Source organism: Oratosquilla oratoria, chromosome 7 (assembly GCF_046742065.1).
Source record: "Oratosquilla oratoria isolate Oo_2021 chromosome 7, ASM4674206v1, whole genome shotgun sequence".
Lineage (NCBI taxonomy): Eukaryota > Metazoa > Arthropoda > Malacostraca > Stomatopoda > Squillidae > Oratosquilla > Oratosquilla oratoria.
Window position 1 is genome coordinate 44490635 of NC_134783.1, and position 20441 is coordinate 44511075.

Here is a 20441-nt window from a genome sequence, read left to right on the forward strand (position 1 = left end):
TACTCTGAGTCCAGTGTTTCGAAATTTTTCCGATATCATGGCTACTGGACTCCAGCTCTTTACGAACACACACACACACACACACACACACACACACACACACACACACACACACATATATATATATATATATATATATATATATATATACATATATATATATATATATATATGGTCATGATAACACTTTCATACATTGTATACCAAAATCTAATTAGTTACATGTTCATGTAAGATGTTCTAGTTGAAATATAGATGAAAAAAAAATCTATATAAATCAGTAAAGCCCACTATGAAATTGCCCCAACTGGAAAAAAAAATCTAAGGGCCAGACATCATAGGTAATTTCATACAAATAAAAATTAGAAATATCATTATATTGCATTTTAATGTTGAGAAAAATGTTAGAGGTATTTAACTGAAATACAGTATTGTACAATATTATGGTATCTTATAACTTATTTAGCGAAATGTGTATGCCCATTGCGGACTATGAGAAAAATATAGGCTGCATGCGAAAATTACGTTACTTTCGCAATTAATTCTATCTGGTTTATTTAAACTAAGAATGTCGCTGAGAAATGCACTTCCCTAGTAACATGATACTAGAGAAATATGAAGGATAGCTGTTACAATCTTAGAGCAAAGTAATATACACACTTATTTTCCCAGAATAGATAATGAATACATTAGAAATCACACTCATTGCATATTTTGCTCTAGATATCACCAAATTGTCTCCTACTTACATTTAGAAAAGGTCGAAATTGAAGCAACACCCACTACAAATTTTGCTTTTATTAACGCCAACTGATTTATTCCGGCAGCGGCTAGAACCCCGTATATAAGGGGACTTTATGTCTGCATTGTATGTGCGCAGCAATTGTACTAATTTACCGGACATTACTACTTTACTTTGGTTAAAATAGATGAGGTGTGATTTTAAATATAATCAACACAAACAACACAATTTGAAGGTGTGGATAAACTGCATTAGAGACTGTACTGTAGGACTCGGAAGATTTCGTTTTTTTTTCTCAATTGTAAACTGATGGGTATAGGCTGTGATCGACTATGATAGATACCATACCGAAGTGCTTGAATGAAAATATGCATGAAAATTATACATGGCGTAATTGCCATTCTTAGATTGTGAATTACCAAGCTATTTATAGAAATGATTACCATTCGTAAATATGATGCAGTGGGAGTACATAGTTTAGGGTCGAAGTGTGTACATAGCTGATGTTCGTTCCAGTACTCATCTGCCCGTTCGTTCTGCAATGTTTTGACAGATGAAGAAGAATAGCACGAAGGCAGTACGAATGATTGCATAGGCGTTTAAAAGGTAACTGTCGAACCATAATGTAAATAAAGCTGGGTGAAAAGGAATCCTGTAAGGTGTACGTTAGATGACCCAGTTGTAGATACAGACTGACCTGTGAAACCAATTTAGTGAAGGTCGGATGGAACTTATAATTATAGTAGAACGTGTTGGCAGCATTTGATCGACACCTTTTACCACAGTTGCACTGATAGCCAGTGATGAACTAGGAATTGAGTTTTAACTATAGTTTAGACACTACATTACATATTTTGTATATGAAGCGTCGGTTGACCACATTACAATTTGCAAGGTAGAATTACCTTGCAGAGATATAACGTCACCATGGCAAAGTTTCTAGTACCTCTGTAGTTATACATAATACTGAAATTGTTGAAACAGTTGAGGCTTACAAGTGTTAAGTCTATCATTCTATCAGAGATGATAGATTTCAGGAACAAGCTATAGACAGTTGTTTGTGTTGCAAAACCTTAACTGTGGTCTGTGCAGTCCAATCAGGTTTATGTGGTACATTTCATTGATAAGTTCATATTGGCTACCCATTAATCTTTGGTACCTATAGGGTTTCAGACAGTAATCATTTTCATTCTATTTATTGAAATATTTGTTTTTTTGGTTAATATCTATTTTAGTCCCAAGGAAATTATTTTAATATATTAACACAAATGAATGATAACAGCGTAATGGAATACTAAAAAATCAATGTCACTTGTATTTTATTGTAAGACAAATAAATTACATTTTTTCCTCTTGCAATCAAAAAAGATAAATCTTATTTTTTTCCATTGAGTATATTGGCATAAACAATACATTTGAATTTTGAAAATAAAGATGTGTCTGTGCTAGTTTAGAGGTGTGATCCTAGGTGGTCCTGTGTGGAAATACAATTTACTTCATCACCCCTCTAATGCTGAATATGGGAGAGTAGATACTGATAATCTCTTTTATCACTGATAATTCATATTAGTTTGAATCTACAAGGGATTGTTGGTAATTTACCTTATTATGCTTAACATGGTAGTGGATTGGGGGAGCAAATCATGTTTCTGGATCAGACAATTTGTGACTGCATTTATAAATTAGTGTTAATAACATCAGTGAGTGGGTCATTTTTGTTGCTGTTATACCTGCCTGGTCTGATTGAGGCAAGAAGACCACTTTGAAAACCATTCTCCACAATTTCTTTCTTTACGGGAACTCATAGAGGTTGCTTATGAGAAGAAATGGCATAGGTTAGGTTAGGCTAGATGTCAAAATTTTTAATACTTTTTGGGCATAACACATCTATTGGTTAAGAAAATTAATATTGCTATTATTATTATTATTATTATTATTATTTGTTGGAAAGTGTAGACTTCATAAAATGGTTGACAGGGTTTGAAGATGGATTGCTCTGCTGTCCATCTTTCAGAACAATGAGCATATACGACCCATCATTGATCCTGGTATAGAATAGTGTTGTATAAATGCAAATTATAAGGAGCATGTGTATAAACATTTCTGGGTATTTATGAGTTACTTCGTGTTACAGTGGTGACACTGGTGCCATAGTCAGAAGCATACTGGTCTTGCATGCACTTAGTTGTGGATTCAAATCCTGCACTTCTCTGATTTCCAGCAGTAACTTACTTGCCCCAACAATCCAAGCACACAGGACAAAGTTGTTGGTGTTGGCCACAATTACAGTACATGGCTTCTGGCATAGGCCTCACTTTTTTTTCCCATACTTATTATGGTATTTTAAAAGAGATCTTTTTTAATCATTGATCTTTGCAGATGGCAAACCTGACAAATGATAGGTTGGTGGAAGTGCTTATTCCAAGTGCTCACCCATTAGAAGCCTACACTGAATACAAAATACAGGTGACAATTGAATCTGTAACTTGGATTGTTGGACACCGCTATAATGATTTTGTGGACCTGCATGAGAAGTTGGTATCCAACCATGGTTTGGCTCGAGATCTCTTGCCGCCAAAGAAACTGATCGGTAATAAAGATCCAGTATTTATTGAAACAAGACGAAAAGATCTACAGTTGTATTTACAGGTAAGTAGATTAGATCTTTGACTACATGATTTTGTATGGAAGGAAGGGGTAGGGTCTCAGTACCCACTCATTTTTACTAATGCTATGGTGTAGTTACCTGGCACATTTGGACTGAGAAGTGACACTGGAAATTATAGCTATAGTACCATATTTTAACAGTTCCATAGGATGAATAATGACAGCAAATAGTAACAAGTTGATGCATGGGTATTCAAGATAATTCCCAGTTTCAGTTGCAAATATTTAGGAAAAGTTTGAGCCCACGCACTGAAATTTTGGAAAAAAGCTATATATATATATATATATATATATATATATATATATATATATATATAATATATATATATATATATATATATATATATATATGTATGTATGTATGTAGAGTAGGTTTTCATTGATGTGTAAATTATCTTTAACATTTTTCATTCATTTATTTGTTAGTTTAGTTATTTATTTGTGTATTTTCAGACAATTTTGAATTTTCTGCAACATGTTTTCCCAAAAGAATTGGCAGACTTTTTAGAAATGAAAGAATATGAAGTGTCCAATCTACTACAATGTATGGCAAAGGAGTTCTTCCAGCATGGGGAGGAGCTCCTTGTGAAAGGAGAATCAGTAGACTTCTCACCACTGCAGGTAATTATTGAAAATGAGAACGGCCTTTATGTCTTGCATGTATGTATTGTAAACCTATCATGATGGTGGCATACTCCAACTTATGGTTAATGCCAGGTTTCATTCATCTGTCGGGCATTCCTTGAGCCCAAGGGGTGTCAAAGGATTACAAAGGTGGAGCATGCTGACAGGAGACCTTTTGGTCCATGACTAGGTCAGATGTGAAAAAAATATAATAATGATAAATAAATAAATGAAAATAAAATAAATATAATAATATGAATAATAAAAAATAAATAAATGCATAGGTATAGTTAAATAATAATATATGATTAACACTTTAGTGGCTGGGGGTTTCTGTAGGCTGAATGAAATTGCTTGGTGGTAACCAGAAAAATGTATGCTATTTCCACTGTTAACCCATAGCATAAGAGGATGCTGAGATCAGGATCCTTAGGTGAAAGTAGGTATACGAGGACGCTGGGGTCAGCATCCTGATTATATTTATTTTTTAGTTGTAGCTGAGTGATGTTTATTTTGTAGTTGTAGCTGAGTTTCTCTCAGTCTACTATTTTTCTACATAAGGGGCAGAGAGGAAGGGTTGCTGATGAAGTGAAGTGGCTATGCTGTGGATGTGCTGTGTCTTGCTGCATTGCTTCTGACCTAGGGCAGTGGGTGGGATACAGGAATGGCCTGTCATCCATGAGGAGCTAAGATGAGAGGGAGGAAAGGGTGGTGGATGGGAGTGGAATGGCTGGGGGTGGGTATGCGTTTTTGACTTGGCTACTTCTCTGGTAAGGAGGGAAAAGCCCTTGGTATATAGATAGAATAGCTGAGTGTACTTGTATCCTATGAAGAGGCTTGATTGTGTTTTCTGTGGTTATCCACATTCAGTGTGAAAGAGAACAAGAGCAAGGAAAATATTACAGCTGTAGCTTATATCTTTTAATGTGTGTATTATGATGCATCATCAAATCATTGTATATCAGGTAGCCTAACACTTGTGCATGAATAATCAATTGGTATTGAAGAGATTAATAAGTTTTCAAACTGTGAAAATAGGTTGATCTTTCTACAAGCTGCTATTCTACAGATTCTACAACCTGCATAGTCTACAGGACATGACATGACACATTTCACATATTAAATTAATGAAGAGAAATATTTCATGTTATCAGACAAACTTTGGAAGATTTGATGGGGGCAGCATTCTCATATAGCATGAAAATGGTCCTGAAAAAAAAAAAAAAAAAAGAGTACCACTCAGTGTTTGGGTTTAACAAGATTAATCATTTCAGTTACATGCGATATCACACTGCCTCAAGAATGCAATGCCACAAACAGCAGAACAGGAATATCATTTAACCCATGTCGTGGACTTTGCATCCCATCTGGAGCATCTGTGTATAACTGGAAATGATAAACCCTTCAAGTAAGTAGCCACTTTTTTTCATTCTCGGAACAGATAACTCATAACTGCCTCCCCCTTCTCCTTCTCTCCCACTCACCCGAATCCTATTTTCCCTGTTTTCTTTCCCACTCTTCTCCCTCCACATCCACACAGAAATACATTTACACTCAGATCACAAAACAAGTATTCCAAGACTAATCACTGAACACTTCATCATCAAACCCCTTCAGATATTATCCTCTCAGAAAAATCCCTCTCAAGAAAAGCAAGAACCACACTAGCATGACAGCATTCAGATCGCCATCCAATAATCCTGTCCTCAGAAACTGCCTCAGAAGCAATCATCACAGAGAAGGCACTGAACACCACATCTTTCACTCCTCCAGCTTATAGTACCCAGACAACAACATTGTTTTTACACTGAGTGACTTATAGGTCATGCTTCTCCTAAAACCAGACTGCTCTTCCCCCAGTTACTCCCTCCTTTCTCTTCCTAATCTAATGTATCAACACATGTCCATACACCTTACTGACCACACTCAAGAGATTGGTCCCTTTAAAACTGCAACATTCATACTTGATAGTGTAGATTAGATCAGTTTGAGAGTTACAGGTGTTGTGTATATGGCTTTTGTAGTGAGAAAAGTGAGAAGATGGAACTGTTTTGGAATTATTAGAGTATGTGAAAAATTTTGGAAGGAAGGTGAATATATTGTTGTTGGTGTATCAAAATGCTAAAGTAGGAGACAAGCCAGGAATGAAAACATCACTAAAGTGTTGATTTGTATTGAAAGAAAACTGATGATGCTGAATAGAGTATTTAAGAACAAAGTTGTATGTAATACATGGGCTGTGGATGTGCTGTATCTGGCAACACTGCTTATGACCCAGGACAGTGGGTAAGATGCAGGGATGACCCATTATCCAAGATGAGCCAAGATAAGAGGGAGGGGGTGGGTGGAGGGGAGTAGAGTGTGTGGGGATGGAATGGGTGGGAGTGGATTTTATGCTTTTGTTTTTTGGCTACCTCCCTTGTAAGGGGGAAAAGCATTTGGTATATGTATGTATGAATAGATAATGTTATGGTGTACAAGAGGATGATAGGAAGTGTTCTGGATGTGACTTTAAGAGAGAATGGCAGAATATCTGCTCACAATTTTGTGAAAGGACAATTGATTAGGGATGTAAAGGATGTAGATTACAAATCATTACAATTTACAAATTTTTATTTTTTCATTCATACATAACTACTCCCTACTCTCCCAACACCTACTCCTTCCCTTCCTTGCATCACAGTATCATCCATACACAACCATTCTCCACTCACCCAGCACTTCTAAGCTACCAGAAGAGGCTGGATGACTGCATTGTGGACAGCTGCCCAGGATGTAACACTTCAGCCCATACCATACAACACATAATGGAAGACTGCATTATATACAATCATGCACGCAAACAACACAACATACACTCTATAAAGGATTTGTGGGAAAACCCAGTTTCGGCTGTGGCATTCCTTGGGGAGACGGGACTGCTCGGACAGACAGTCTAGGGAACGACAACAACAACAACAACTCACCCATATCTCCTGCCTTCTCCCATCCTTGCTCAACAGACATTCCCCTCTTACTCAACGTTCCATTCACCACATCCATACATCTCATCGTTGGTTGTCCCCTCAAATTCACTCCATCCACCTCGGCCTCCCACAGCTCTTTTACGAATCTTTCTTCACTTATTCTTTCTATCTGCCCAAACCATCCCAGTACTCTTTCATCAGCCGTATCTGCCATCTCCTTTTCCAACCCCACTCTCCTCCTCCCTCATTTCTCACTGTTTCCAACCTTGTAACCCCTACTATACTTCTCAGACATTTCATCTCCAATACATTTAAATTTCTCTCTGCTTTTCTTAAACTCCAAGTCTGCCCCATACAGTGTTGTCAGCACAAACACACCTTTATGTAATATATGACCCTTCAACCATAAGGAACTAAGATGAGAAGGAGGAAAGGTCAGAATTGGTGGGAGTGGGTATGTGGCTTTTGACTTGGTTACCTTGCTTATAAGGGGAGAAAAGCCCTTGGTGTGTGTGTGTGTGTGTGTGTATGTATGTATGTGTATATATATATATATATATATATATATATATATATATATTCACTGTTTTTAATGGATATATATATATTTTTTTCAGAACGAGCAACATTATATTTAATGAATTGGACTATGATTTAAATGCCTTTAAGTCTCTGAAAACCCTTGTAATAAAAGATGCCAATGTAGCTAAGATTTGTCAAATTGGCACTTTAAGAGGAACAGTTGGCAAGGTGTCAGTCCATAGAAGTGGCATGACAAAGATTGGTGATATGCTTATGTGTGATTCACTGTATAAACATGTTCTTGGTAACATCGATACAAGTAAATGGTCTCAGCTGACAGATCTTGATCTAAGTGAGAATAGTATATGTGAAATTGATTTATCCATTAGCTTAGCACAAAATGTTACAAGACTGAATTTAAGTAATAACCAGCTGATGCATATTGAGAGCCTGACTAAGTTACCTAAATTGGTTAGTTTAAACTTGTCACATAATAAGTTTAGTGAGTTACAAGACTTGCATACCCGACTTGGAAATGTACAGCACCTTGATTTGTCGCATAATCAACTCAGAACTTTAGATGGACTTGGTAAGCTCTACTCTTTGGTTAGTCTTGATGCATCTTATAATTTGGTTGAAGGTATTAATCAAGTGGCCAGTGTTGTGCGATTGCCTTGCATTGAACAATTAATTCTGAATGGGAATCCAGTAGCTTCAGTAGTAGACTATAGAACCAAAGTGTTGGAGCAGAGTGGAACAAGAGCAAGTGAGATCTGTCTGGACAGCGAAAAACCTACGCAGCGCGAGCTTGATACTGTTGCAGTTCTCCAAGCCATCAGGTCAGCACGTGAGGGAAGATTGCCGAAGTTGAATTTAGCCAAACCAGCAGTAGTGACAACCCCTAAGCTCCAGGGTTCGGCAAGCAAATCCACACAGCCGTCATTAAATTCATCCACGAAGTAAGATCTTGCATTATTTTTATAAAGCTATTTTTATAGAGTGACTGGCTTCTTTCTAATGATGAGCTTTCTGTGGAGCAATGTAATTTGTTTTTCTAAGAAGATTCAGCATGTACACTACCCATGTAATGGATCATTACCAAGGAATTTATAAAGATTGCATTGTGTGATGAACAACAGGGTAACAAACATTCCTTGATTAGATTGTTCATATGTATGTAATGTTTTTGGTATATATGGGGCTATAGGCTCCTTGATTTGATATTTGCATCTCATGATTGTGAATTACAGATCTGTCAAAATCTTTAAAGTTTAAGTTAAACTTTGTACTTTCATATACACTTCCAGAAATGCACTCCTCTTTCACAAGATTACATCAAAAACACCCCACAGATAATGACTGATCATACAAGCACACACACAGTCACCATTACAAAGCACTGAGAATAAAGACTGCACACAAGTGACACTCACAGGCACATGAAGAGACTGTGGTCTTGAGGACATGTAACCATGAATATCAAACTCAAGAACACTGTTACAACACAATACACACCATTGTCCCACCACCCACACCCAATCACAGGGATCTGAACAAATGTATATACAATATTCTCATAGACAGTTCTGGCTAGTCTGGCACCAGAAGAGATTCATGGTTATCCTCCTGCCTTCTCTCACACGATCAAACACCTATTTACATTACATAAGTGGGTTGGGTGGATCTCTGGTTAGAGCTTCAGGAGGAAATACTTTTCCATTGTAATTCTAGTGTCATTGTTCATTAACACTTTGGGTTAAACAACAGCAATAACAGCAGCAACATCACCCCGAATAATAACAACAACAATTGTATAGTGCTTGTAGAGAATAGTTTTGGTTACAGCGATTGCAGAAACTAAGTGGAAAGGATAATAGTTGTGGCTTCAAATTTCACTGACCAGAAACTTGGGAAGAAACTCTGGACCATTTTTTATGTTGCATTAATGTGTGACAGTTTCTGTATCAACTTAAGCAGTAGGAGAAGGGAAACAGTTGCTGATTGTCAGTTGGTTGTCAGTTCTTGTGTGAAAAGATTGAGGAACTGCAGTTGAAATTGGAGAGAGGGTTTGGGGTCCAGTCTGGAGACACTGTCAGCCCCTCAAAAACCTCTGGATGAAAGTGATTGTTGACAGGGTTTGAAGATGGGTGGCAGGGAGGCACTAGCATCCACCCTTGTTCTCAAAGTGGCCATTGGTCTATTATCTGCAACTGGACAGACTAATACTTTAGTTACAAAAGTATAAATTAGAAAGAAGTGGAAAAGTAGAAATATGAAGACATATATTCATGAAAGTGGAGGTCACTTGAACAAGTATACAACTAGTTTGAGTTGAAGAGAGATTTGAAAGGTGTGGAAAGCAAGGAACAAGTTGGGACAGTACAGGCTTAAATATGGACACAGGCCCTTTTGCACTAGTATGTGGACAAACTATAAGAGGCAGTGGTACATCAGTCATGTTGGATTTGGCATTCACAAAATAAATAGACAAACAGTTTGGGCCAACTTCAGAAAATGCAGTCACATTTTAGTAATTTGATTGATTACTTGACTCATCACAGTAATGGATACCTGTTAGTGGTGGTCCAGCAAAATTGATGACAGATGACAGACAAATGGATTGACTGACTCACTGACTGACCAAGGGCAATAGACCAAAAACAAAAGCCCCTTTTCCTTTTTAAAGTGAGTGGCTGAGTCAGAGCACACACACACTTTGTACACATTAAAGCCCATTTAATGCCCCTATACATTTGAACCAAGGGCATGGTTCATTAAATTCCATGCTACAAAGTCCTCCATGAGGGGCATCGACCTAGCCTTCTGATAGGGGGGAGTTTGTGACATAAATGAAGCTAGATGAGTATAAGCAAGAAGTATTAAATTACAAGGGATAATTTCAAGATTTATTTTGAGGATGGTGATTGGAAAAACTTGGATGCTAATGAGAATTGAAGTAATTCTGATAAGGAATAAGTAATCATTAGCCGAAGGTAGTTTAGTTTCCCATTTGACATTAAGGTCTAATTCGTTAAAAGGTGTAATGATGCAAAGGGAGAGAAAGACTTGCTGTGGAAGAGATTGTTTACATAAAATGAGCCAGGCATACTTGGAATATAGAATACCAAAAGAACATGAAAAATTCAGAAGATTGGTGGAGGAATTTTTTGTTTTACCCTGTTCAGAGAAAAGATAATAAATAGATTTAAAAAAGTCTGAAAAATGGCTGTGGATAGTCCTTAACCATCCCAATTGGACTCATGGGCACAGAAACCAGAATGACAGAAACACAATTCTCTACAAGAGCCTTGAACATCACACTACATCTTGCAAGCACCACCAACAGAATGTAACAACAAAACTATACCAGCAGCATACTACTCAAATATTTATAACAGCCTGCCACATAAATACACACATTCACATCACTAAAGAAGCCCTTCAAGACAGACCACCAAACTGAATACCTTGCCAACAATCCCCAGACATGAACCCCACAGAAAAAGGCCTCCCACACCTGGTAAGAACCACACTGTCATTCTTACACTCAGGATACCATCCAGCATGGAAAGATTACCAACAGAAAATAGATCTGGCCACAGATTCAAACTACCCCAGATGTAACCACCACATAGAGGACACAGAACACCTCATACTACAATATCCCACAGCAACATCATACATCTTCCCTGAGTGACTTCTTGACTTGCCCAGGGGCTATTGGCAATTACTCGAAGGCTGTGGGTCTTTTGTAATAAGAGACCAGGGACAACAGATTGATTGATTGATTTGAAGGATTCTTCTCTTCAGTGAATGGCTTTAAGGCTGAACCAGTGACCATGGCCAGTTTCCTGGGATCTGCAGGTCACCTGGAAAAGATGACTGGGGCAACAGATTTATTGATTGTTCCTCCAAACTCAATGGAGATTTGTTCTCTCATTTATTAGATTTTCATAAAGGAGGCATAACTATAGTTTCCAAGATGAAAATTGGTTTTGCATTATTAGGTCATCAAATATCACACAACTTGTCAGTCACAAATATTTGAGCAAGAATCTGGGATGTTTTAAAGAGCACCCGACAAATTGTAAGAATTATTCAAGTGTATGCCTTTGCTGCCTTTACTTTTTTTAGGAATGTACCCTGTGGGGCTACAGGTAGCAGGATTCCTAGTTCTATCCCCTGTCCCGTTTTTTGTCGCCTCATACAACGGAAGTGGGGAGACTTGGTGGCAGCATTCTTTCCCCCCACCTCGAGTATGCAAAAAAAAGGAAATGAATATTCAGAGAAATGGTACAGGACAGTAACAAGGGGTTGGGGGACAGCATAACAGAGGGACAGTTGCAGCCGTCATCCAGGAGGTGCCAAGATAAGAGGGAGGGAAGAGGGTAGAGGGGAGTGGAGTATGTAGGGGATGGAATGGGTGGGAGTGGTTTCTATGTCTTTGTCTTTTGGCTACCTCCCTTGTAAGGGGGAAGAAAGCCTTTGGTATATGTATGTGTATGTATGCCTTTGCTGGCTACCTCCCTTATAAGGAGGGAAAAGCCTTTTGGTACATTGATAGATGGATAGATTTTAGTATGTACTAAATACCATTACCCTCCAACAGAAAAAAATGTTAGAGAAGAAAAGTACACATTTTTTTCAGTAGAAGAAGAAAGAAATGAAGATTATGATGTGCTCTGAACGGTGAAATGAGCCAACAAAACTGACAAGACAGCTGTCTTTAAGATAGGATCATGACAAAAGGTCTTGGGGAGAAGAATGAAAGACGATATGACTGAAGGTATTAAAAAAAAATAGTTGTGAATATAGAGGCATTTATCAATTTAAGAGGAAATAGTTAAATAAAAACTATAAATTTAAAGTCAAATGTGACAGATGAAGACAGACAAGACTGTACAAATGTAGATGTTTTCCTGTACATTACAGTTATGTAAATGAATGCAGGTTCCCATTTGAAGACATTAATTCGGCACCGGATTAGTATGTCTAGGAAAACATAATTACTGGTAGCTTTCTATCCTTGTGATGAATGTAATTTTATTCTATTTAAAAGGAAATATGTATTTTTTTTCTGTTGAATATAAAGGGGACTAAGAACTTGGAGATCATAAATGGGTTTGATTCATTTAATGGAAGTAAATTTTCAGGTAATTCATAACATAATATACATGAAATTACAAGTCATGGTCACAATGTTCATTGGAACATGAGACTACCTAATATTTTTCATTGTTCATTTATTGTTCTAGTGATGTTGATTTGAGCTTTTACTTGCTGACAAATATATTTGTACATATATATATTTTTTTTTTTATAAATGTACTTTCTTTTGCATTGTAAAGGTTCAAGGATACTAAATGAATAAGCCATGTTGAAAAGGTTAACAGTTCTAAATATAAAGAGCAAATTTTTGTTATGCATTGATCTCACTGGTCAACAGATTGATTGATTGATCATATGTTTATCCATCATGTATCATGTTAGGAAGTGCAAGACCTCTACTTTCAAGTAGAAATTATTTTTTTTTTTTTAACACTGTATAAAAACTGTGTATTTTTACTATCATTGGATGTGAGTAGGCATGTGAATATTTGAGATTCACAGTGAGTTTTTGTTCATTAGAGTGGGAGACCCGAAATTGTGGTGTAATGCCGAAGGCATTTTTCTAATACTCATATCTGATTAACAAAATTCCTCTGACCTCTTATATTTATTCTGTTGATAACTTAATCTAATATGTCCACAAGTGACCTAAATCAGTATGTTTATTAGGTTTTTAACCTAAGAGGGGAGTAGTTTGTTTAGTAAACTCATTGGGTTGAAATAGATTTCAGGCCACAGTTGGTGTGAAAGGGTAAGTCAAGATAGGATTTAATCTGTTGACTGTAGGGTTTGGGTGGGGGTATCAGTTGAATCAGATCACCTTCATAGCGAGAATTGTTTGAACATTTGACAGTGTTGAAATTAACTAGTATTCATTGAGCTAGGCCTCACATCAGTTTTCAAATTTTTTGTACAAATTTGAGTTTTACTCTAAAGGAGATTTGATTACTGGAATAATTTTCAAATATGTATATATTCAGTTATAAACAAAGATGAAGGCATGCCTTGGACGTTGGCTTAGTCCATGGGAAAAGGCTTGCTAGTTGAACTGGTTTGCATATGAATTGATACAGGTTTTGTGTTGTTGATTTCTAAACTCTATTGTTGTATTGCTACTTTAGTAGCAGAAATGGCACATACCAATGTCTTTATCAGGTTCCATGGTATATATCAAAAACAAAAACACACATTCCCCAGAAAGTTTAGTTGAAGAACCATAAATATTCAAAACTATAAGCTTAGGTTTGAGTTAAGCTTAATTTGTGAAAATTCTGGAAAATTTAAGAGATGGACAAGAAATTGCTAAATACCCTTCAGATACTTCTCCATATTACTTGTTTTGTATTTAAAGAAAAGGTCAAAGGGAAAGAGAAGTATTGTAAAGGAAGAATGTTCTTTTAAATGTGACGTAAAACTATGAAATTGAACCATTGATAGTCCTTCCCTACAACTGAATAAAATTGTTTTGATGGTAAAATAAGATTCTACAGTAGTAGTTGGAGAGTTTGGGAACAGAAATGTTACTTTTTCTATATAATAGGGAGATCTTTTTGGATCTGCTTCAAGAATACAAGAGTAATAATAACCAGGTTCAGACAGTGCCATGGTAATTGTATGGATGAGTGAGAGTAGCAGTGAATGAGAGTGAGAAAGGTAATTGCAATTCATATGGTAAACATAATTATTTTAATCTGAACTTTATATGGACTAGTGTTAAGTTTTACTATGGAGATGTTAGTAGGACATTTGAGAAAAATAATGTGTATTATTGATATTACTTGGTTTACTATTTGTCCTTATGAAGTACTGGTGTATAATGCTGAAACCAGTCGTGCCATGTTTTCAGAGGTCTTGTTAGTATAGTACTAGAGAACGATTAAATCATTGTGCTTTTATATGCAGAAATTTGACTCTGATAAATGAAAAAAAAATTCTGTGTTTCTCGAGGACTGTAAATTGATGACTGCTTTATAATAAAAGCCAGATTTTATTCTCAACTTTATTGATATAGGGTAACATGTTCTACCATATTACAGAAAGATTGTGATCACTTTTAAGGAACCACACTTAATGTTCCATATATAAATATGCATATTCTAATTCACATGTAAAATGAATAAAGTATTTTGAATTTAGCTCTATACTTTTTTCTTTCTGATGCCCACCATGTGTTTGGGTATTGCTCTACTACTGAAGGGGGGCTACCTAGATGAATGAAATAGCCTGGTGACAGCCAGAATGAAATGACAAGTACACCCTGTATGTCTATCTATATAACAGGAGCTTTTTCTCCCTTACAAGGGAGGTAGCCAAGTCATGTACCTACTCCCACCCATTTCACCCCTATCCATCACCCTCTACCCCCTTTCATCTTAGCTCCTCGTAGATGATGGGTCATCCCTGTATCTCACCCACTGCCCTGGGTCAGAAGCAATGTAGCAAGACACAATACATCCACAGCAAGGCAACTTCACTTAATTGGCAACTCCCCTTCTCCATCCCCAAATGCAGAAAAAGAGAAGACTGGGAGAAACTCCTTTGGGCTGCATCAAAATATTCACACACAATCACCCCCTATCCCCCCATCCTCTGCCCTTCCCTTCCTTGCATAATAGTATCATCTATACATAGTCACTCTCCACTCATCCCTGTCTCCTGCCTTCTCCCTTCTTTGCTGAACAGAAATTCCCCGATTGCTCAATGCCTCTTTCACTCCATCCATCCAGCTCATCCTCTGTTCACTTCACCTCTACCTACCCCTGGTAGTTCTTTACCACAGGGTGGTCATTTCCATAACACCTTCATCTAGTCAAGTGATATGTTGAATGGAAACTTCTGTAAATATGAACAAAGAAAATTTTGGAAGATGTATATTTAACATAGATTAAGAAAACCTATGGCCCCAACAATTGACATGCAAGAATTTTTAAGGAAGTGAAAAATCAAAGTTCAGAATTTTTTTTAAAGAATGGCCGGGTGTGTACAAAATGAACAGTAACAAATGTTACTTTTGTATTCAAAACAGGCAAAATGCAGGAGCCACAAAACTACAGGCATGTAATGTCAGTTGTAGGAAAAATTACAGAAAAAAGCCATCAAACTAAACCTTGAAACAGCAATTAACAACAGCTAGCACTATTTCAGACTGCTTTTGTGACTATAATTTTACAACAGTTGCTTCGAATTGAGAAAAGCATTGGTGTAGGTCAGTGGTTCCTAAAGTTTTTCTTTCTTGATATCCAAGTCAACCTGATACTCTTGGCCTTCGAGCCAAAAATTCCATAAATCATCATCAATCATCAACCTGATACTCCCTCTCCAATAACAGCCTGCTACTCTCAACTTTTAGCTTTTAATTTTCAGTACAAAAGAACAAACAGGATGGCTATGAACAAACAGCTGAATTATATGGACCCCTTATTTTATACTGAGTAGATAAATGAAGTACAACACCTGATACAAAAAATCAATATAAAAATCATTTACACAGTACATTACGTTACACAACCCTATGTTTTTCAGTATGCCTTTTTTGATAACCCCAAGAACTGATTTTGATACGAGATATTGAGGCACTACTGTAGGAACACCTGGTGTTGGCTTAATATATTTGGAGTTTAAAGTTTTTTATTCTATGTTAGGTAAAGATAGCAATACTGTCAAACTGATGGTGAAAACAGTGAGAACATTCCACAATAGAAAGCGAGAATCTGTCAATAACCTACTCTCAATCAGGATGTGCATCCCAAAGGGGATTTACTAGTCTTCATCCTGGGTTAAAAATTTGTTTTCAACTAAGGCTATTTCCTCCACTTTTAAAGAGTCCACAACCAGTGGCTGCACCTCTCATTCTCCTGTTAACTGAAGATATAGCAAGATACTTGTACTAATATAATAAAGATGGCATTGTAGTCTTCCCAGAGAGGGCCTATCAACTTTCTAGCATCAGTGGTCAAACAACAACATTGGTCATAGTTGTCCCATGGAAAATAACCTGCCAATGTGTTTTTGCATGCTGAATCCAAATATATTCATAATGTGTCACCTGATTTTCCAGTATATTCTTGTATTTTTATGTATGGCCAAACATACATGACCTAGTGGTACATGAATTTGTTATTTCTGGGAATTTGACATCTGAAGCAAGATATCCATCTAAAGAAAGTGTGGCATGATAGACAGTCAATCCTTTTTTGATACTAGGAAAATTTATACACATTCTTTACACTTTAAGCTCAGTCTGATGAATTTCATTGAAGGAGAGGATAAAAATGTCTTGCAATCACACGTGAAGAGTAATTTCCCCTGAATTATATATAATTATTAGTGTAGCAATCAAGGAAGGTACTTTTGAAGGCTATAAGATCAGTGAACTACTTTGAGATTAAAAATTTGAATGGAAATTTAAGTTAAAAGAAATACATGATTTTTGTTTTCGTATTTTTTTTCATTTTGCAATCGTATACACATAAAATACACTATAAGATAATAAAATTGCGAGGATGTCGCATTTGACGCATGACTCTTTTCCATTGTGATTGTGGTCCTCAACCACGCATAAGAATAATCTGAATAAAATAGTCAGGTATTGGCCAAAATAATTGCTCTCCAGGTTTGAATGGAATATATATTTCAGATGTTCTTATTGTTGTTATGTACGATGTCATAGTATCGCCAACAAGTAAAAATATAGTCAGTCCTTTAACAACAAATCCATTCTCTAGGGTAGGAAGAAAACTTGCTTATATTAAGGAATAACAATTCACTGATTACTTCGAATAACTCGTAAATGTTGAACAATATACTAAATTACCAAAACTCATTTTGTATAAACTTTTGTATGTAGAATGTTTTTTGTCGTTTTTATAGCCGACGTACATTATAGTCAGGGCACTTCTTTATTCCTTAGACAAAATGTAGATGAAAAGATTCCTATGCAAATTGTGATTATGTTTTTGAAACCCTCAAGAAGTGATGAACATATAATACTCAAGAAAGGTTCTTGTGCCCTTTCGAGATTTACAAGAATCAAGTTAGTGAGTTATTACTATTAGTATATTGGATTATGAATGTATTTAGATTGGTGTCCATGACCAGATAATGTTATCAACACAAGATAAGATTTCTGTAGATATTGATCTCTCCCACCAAATGTGGATGTGGAGAGGTTATTTCACAATAAAAATAAAACGAATATCCTCTAAGGTTGGAAAGGTGAATAAGTCTTTAAGAATTGTCATTAATATCAAGAATGGCAGCACAGGCAGTAACACCAGAAAGCCAAATCAAGAAATGCTTATAGTATAAAACAAATACATGTCTGTACAAATATAAGAAAAATGCTAATTGTTACACTGGGGAGCATACTGTAGCCATGCTTCGTTGTATAACATAAACTTGTGCTAATTTGGCTATGTTTAGGTCGTATTTTCATTATTTACAATTAGATTTTTGGGGGGCTACCTATCTTGTAAGGGGGGAAAATGTATGTACAGTATGTATGTACAAATTGCATAATCATTTTAAGTTCACTCAGTATTATTTTTTGTTTTCTCATTTGATACATATGGAATTTTGTTATTTCCCTAAATACTAGGGTCAGTTATATTTTTATCAACAATAAAACATCAGTACTGCCAATTGCCAAAACGGAAAACGTCAGCCAGTCAGAAAGCAAGGAAATCCCATGCACAGAAAGACGGCAACAGTGCGTGAGTCGTGAAATCAAACACAATAGACACATGTTCCCTATCTCCCATCGTGAAAGTAGTGTATTTAGTATAAGTGATAAATAGATATTGATAATTCATCGTATCCAACAAGAGGAAACTGACGTAGATACATCAACGAATGAAATGTCAAGATGTAGGTAGGCTATTCCTAAATACTCCAAATATATAATTTGAAAGGCGTAAGTAAAAGAAAAACATGAAATCTTTTCCATTACTTAATTGTAGATTGCACACGCTTTACTAGCTTAATTTGTGAAGTAGGCTATATCCCTAATTCATAAATGGGACTAGAAAGATCACCCTTACCCTTTGTGAAAGAGTAGTCACTATTCAAATAATTAGAAACTATAGTGACTTAATCGCGAAGAAGGTTGGGCGATTACTTGCTAAATTGTCAGTTCCTAGATATGTTGGTACAAATATATATCATTTGACTTCCTTGTTTGGTGAAGAAAATCCAATAGACATTATATTCAGTTAGGCCTACCAGTGGGACCGTTAACTGGTAAAGTACTTAGGGACCACAAGGATAGATGCGCAGGGAGAATTACCTATAATCTGAACATGTATGAGGAGGGGGGGGTCCCCGCCGTGGCTCGGTTGGTAGATTGCGCGTCCGGTAACCTTGTGGTGAATTCGGCGTCTGTTCGAATCCTGGTTGCGACGCAGAGGTTAGGAAGGGCAACCAATCTGAGTAATGGCCACCGAAGAAGAGATAAGTAAATGAAGTAGGAAAATAATCAAGGTTTATCTTGACATAGTTGTGTATAACTTATTTTTGTTATTTTGTTATATATTTAATTATCTTCTGTGAAAATTTGAGTTAGACATTTACCTAGACGGTACTTGTGACATATTCGCCTGGCTTGTTTGTTTACTTGTTTCAAATTGTATTTTTTATATTTTGTTGGTTCATATTTATGATATTCATCGCTATTCATTCGGATGTGACTCAGTTGAGAACAAGTCTGCGTAGCTGTAAGTAACGACTACTGTATACAAGTAGGTGAAAAAAAAAAATGAATGAATAAATTGAACGTGAAATTATATTTACACTTGCGGCTATAACCACGTACCATTTGACATTTTCTGATCCAAAATATTTTATTTGTAAATCGATAGCGTCCTAGAACAAAATCACTTAGTTCAAGTGGGAAGTTTAGACAAATCCGGTAATTTGCATAAATCCAAAATGACCGCCAGACGCCATCTTGAAAACCAAACACCGGTTTCTTAAGGTGTTTCCGGGTGTGTTATTCCTTCTTTGAGAAATACATCCCTCACTGCTGCAGTTGTTGCCTTGTGATCTACGCTAAGAACAGAAGACCTCTGCCAGCTGTGGCGTCCTTGATAGTGAGTGACAGGAATGAGGAGTGTCGTCCTCAATTTCCCGCCCAAAGTGAGTTAGAGTTCAAGATGGGAATAGGAAGGAAATTGAGAGTGCGATATACACCTACTTCCTAGTTTCCACATACACACACGTACACACACATACATACACACACATACACATATGCACACACACACGCATTCATATACACACACATACACGCACGTGATCCAAAGACCAAGGTGAATACACACATACACGTAAGATACAACTAGGTAAAGTAAATACACACATAAACACACACGCACACACACACACGTGTGTGTGAATACATATATATGTGTGGTTTCTTTTGAACCCCCCCCCCCTGGTTTTCGAACACAATTTGTAGACATTCATAAAGTATAGAATATCAAGTTTAAATCTAGATGCAATCTAAGCGTCTAAAGCAGGCTTTCCAAAAACCGTTTGAGTCTTCAGGTCGGGCTTGTCAGCCTGCCGTTGTTCGCAATTTTTTTTTTTTTTTTTTTTTTTTTTTTTTTTTTTTTTTTTAAAGGGAAGGACAAGTATCTGGCTACACGAGCCATCATCTCTCGATCTTTCTCTATCTCCCTCCCTCCCTCCATGGTCTTGGATCACGTGTTGGATCCTTGATCGACATTATTATCTTCCTGATAAGAGCTCAAAAAATGAGGTATGGTTCGATCTATAGGTAGTACTGTGGCCTTAAAACACACACACACACACAC

The 20441-nt window shown here is 36.6% G+C and overlaps 1 protein-coding gene across 1 annotated transcript; it reads left to right on the forward strand.

Annotated features, from left to right (window-relative positions):
• The first annotated feature begins 1089 nt into the window (after positions 1–1089).
• On the forward strand, positions 1090–14761 carry LOC143027133 (nischarin-like). The gene is made up of 6 exons (XM_076188171.1): positions 1090–1348; positions 3122–3391; positions 3863–4030; positions 5308–5441; positions 7617–8480; positions 11073–14761. The coding sequence occupies exons 2-6, from the start codon at positions 3122–3124 to the stop codon at positions 11143–11145; spliced, it is 1509 nt and encodes a 502-aa protein (XP_076044286.1). The 5' UTR covers positions 1090–1348; the 3' UTR covers positions 11146–14761.
• The last annotated feature ends 5680 nt before the right edge of the window (positions 14762–20441 follow it).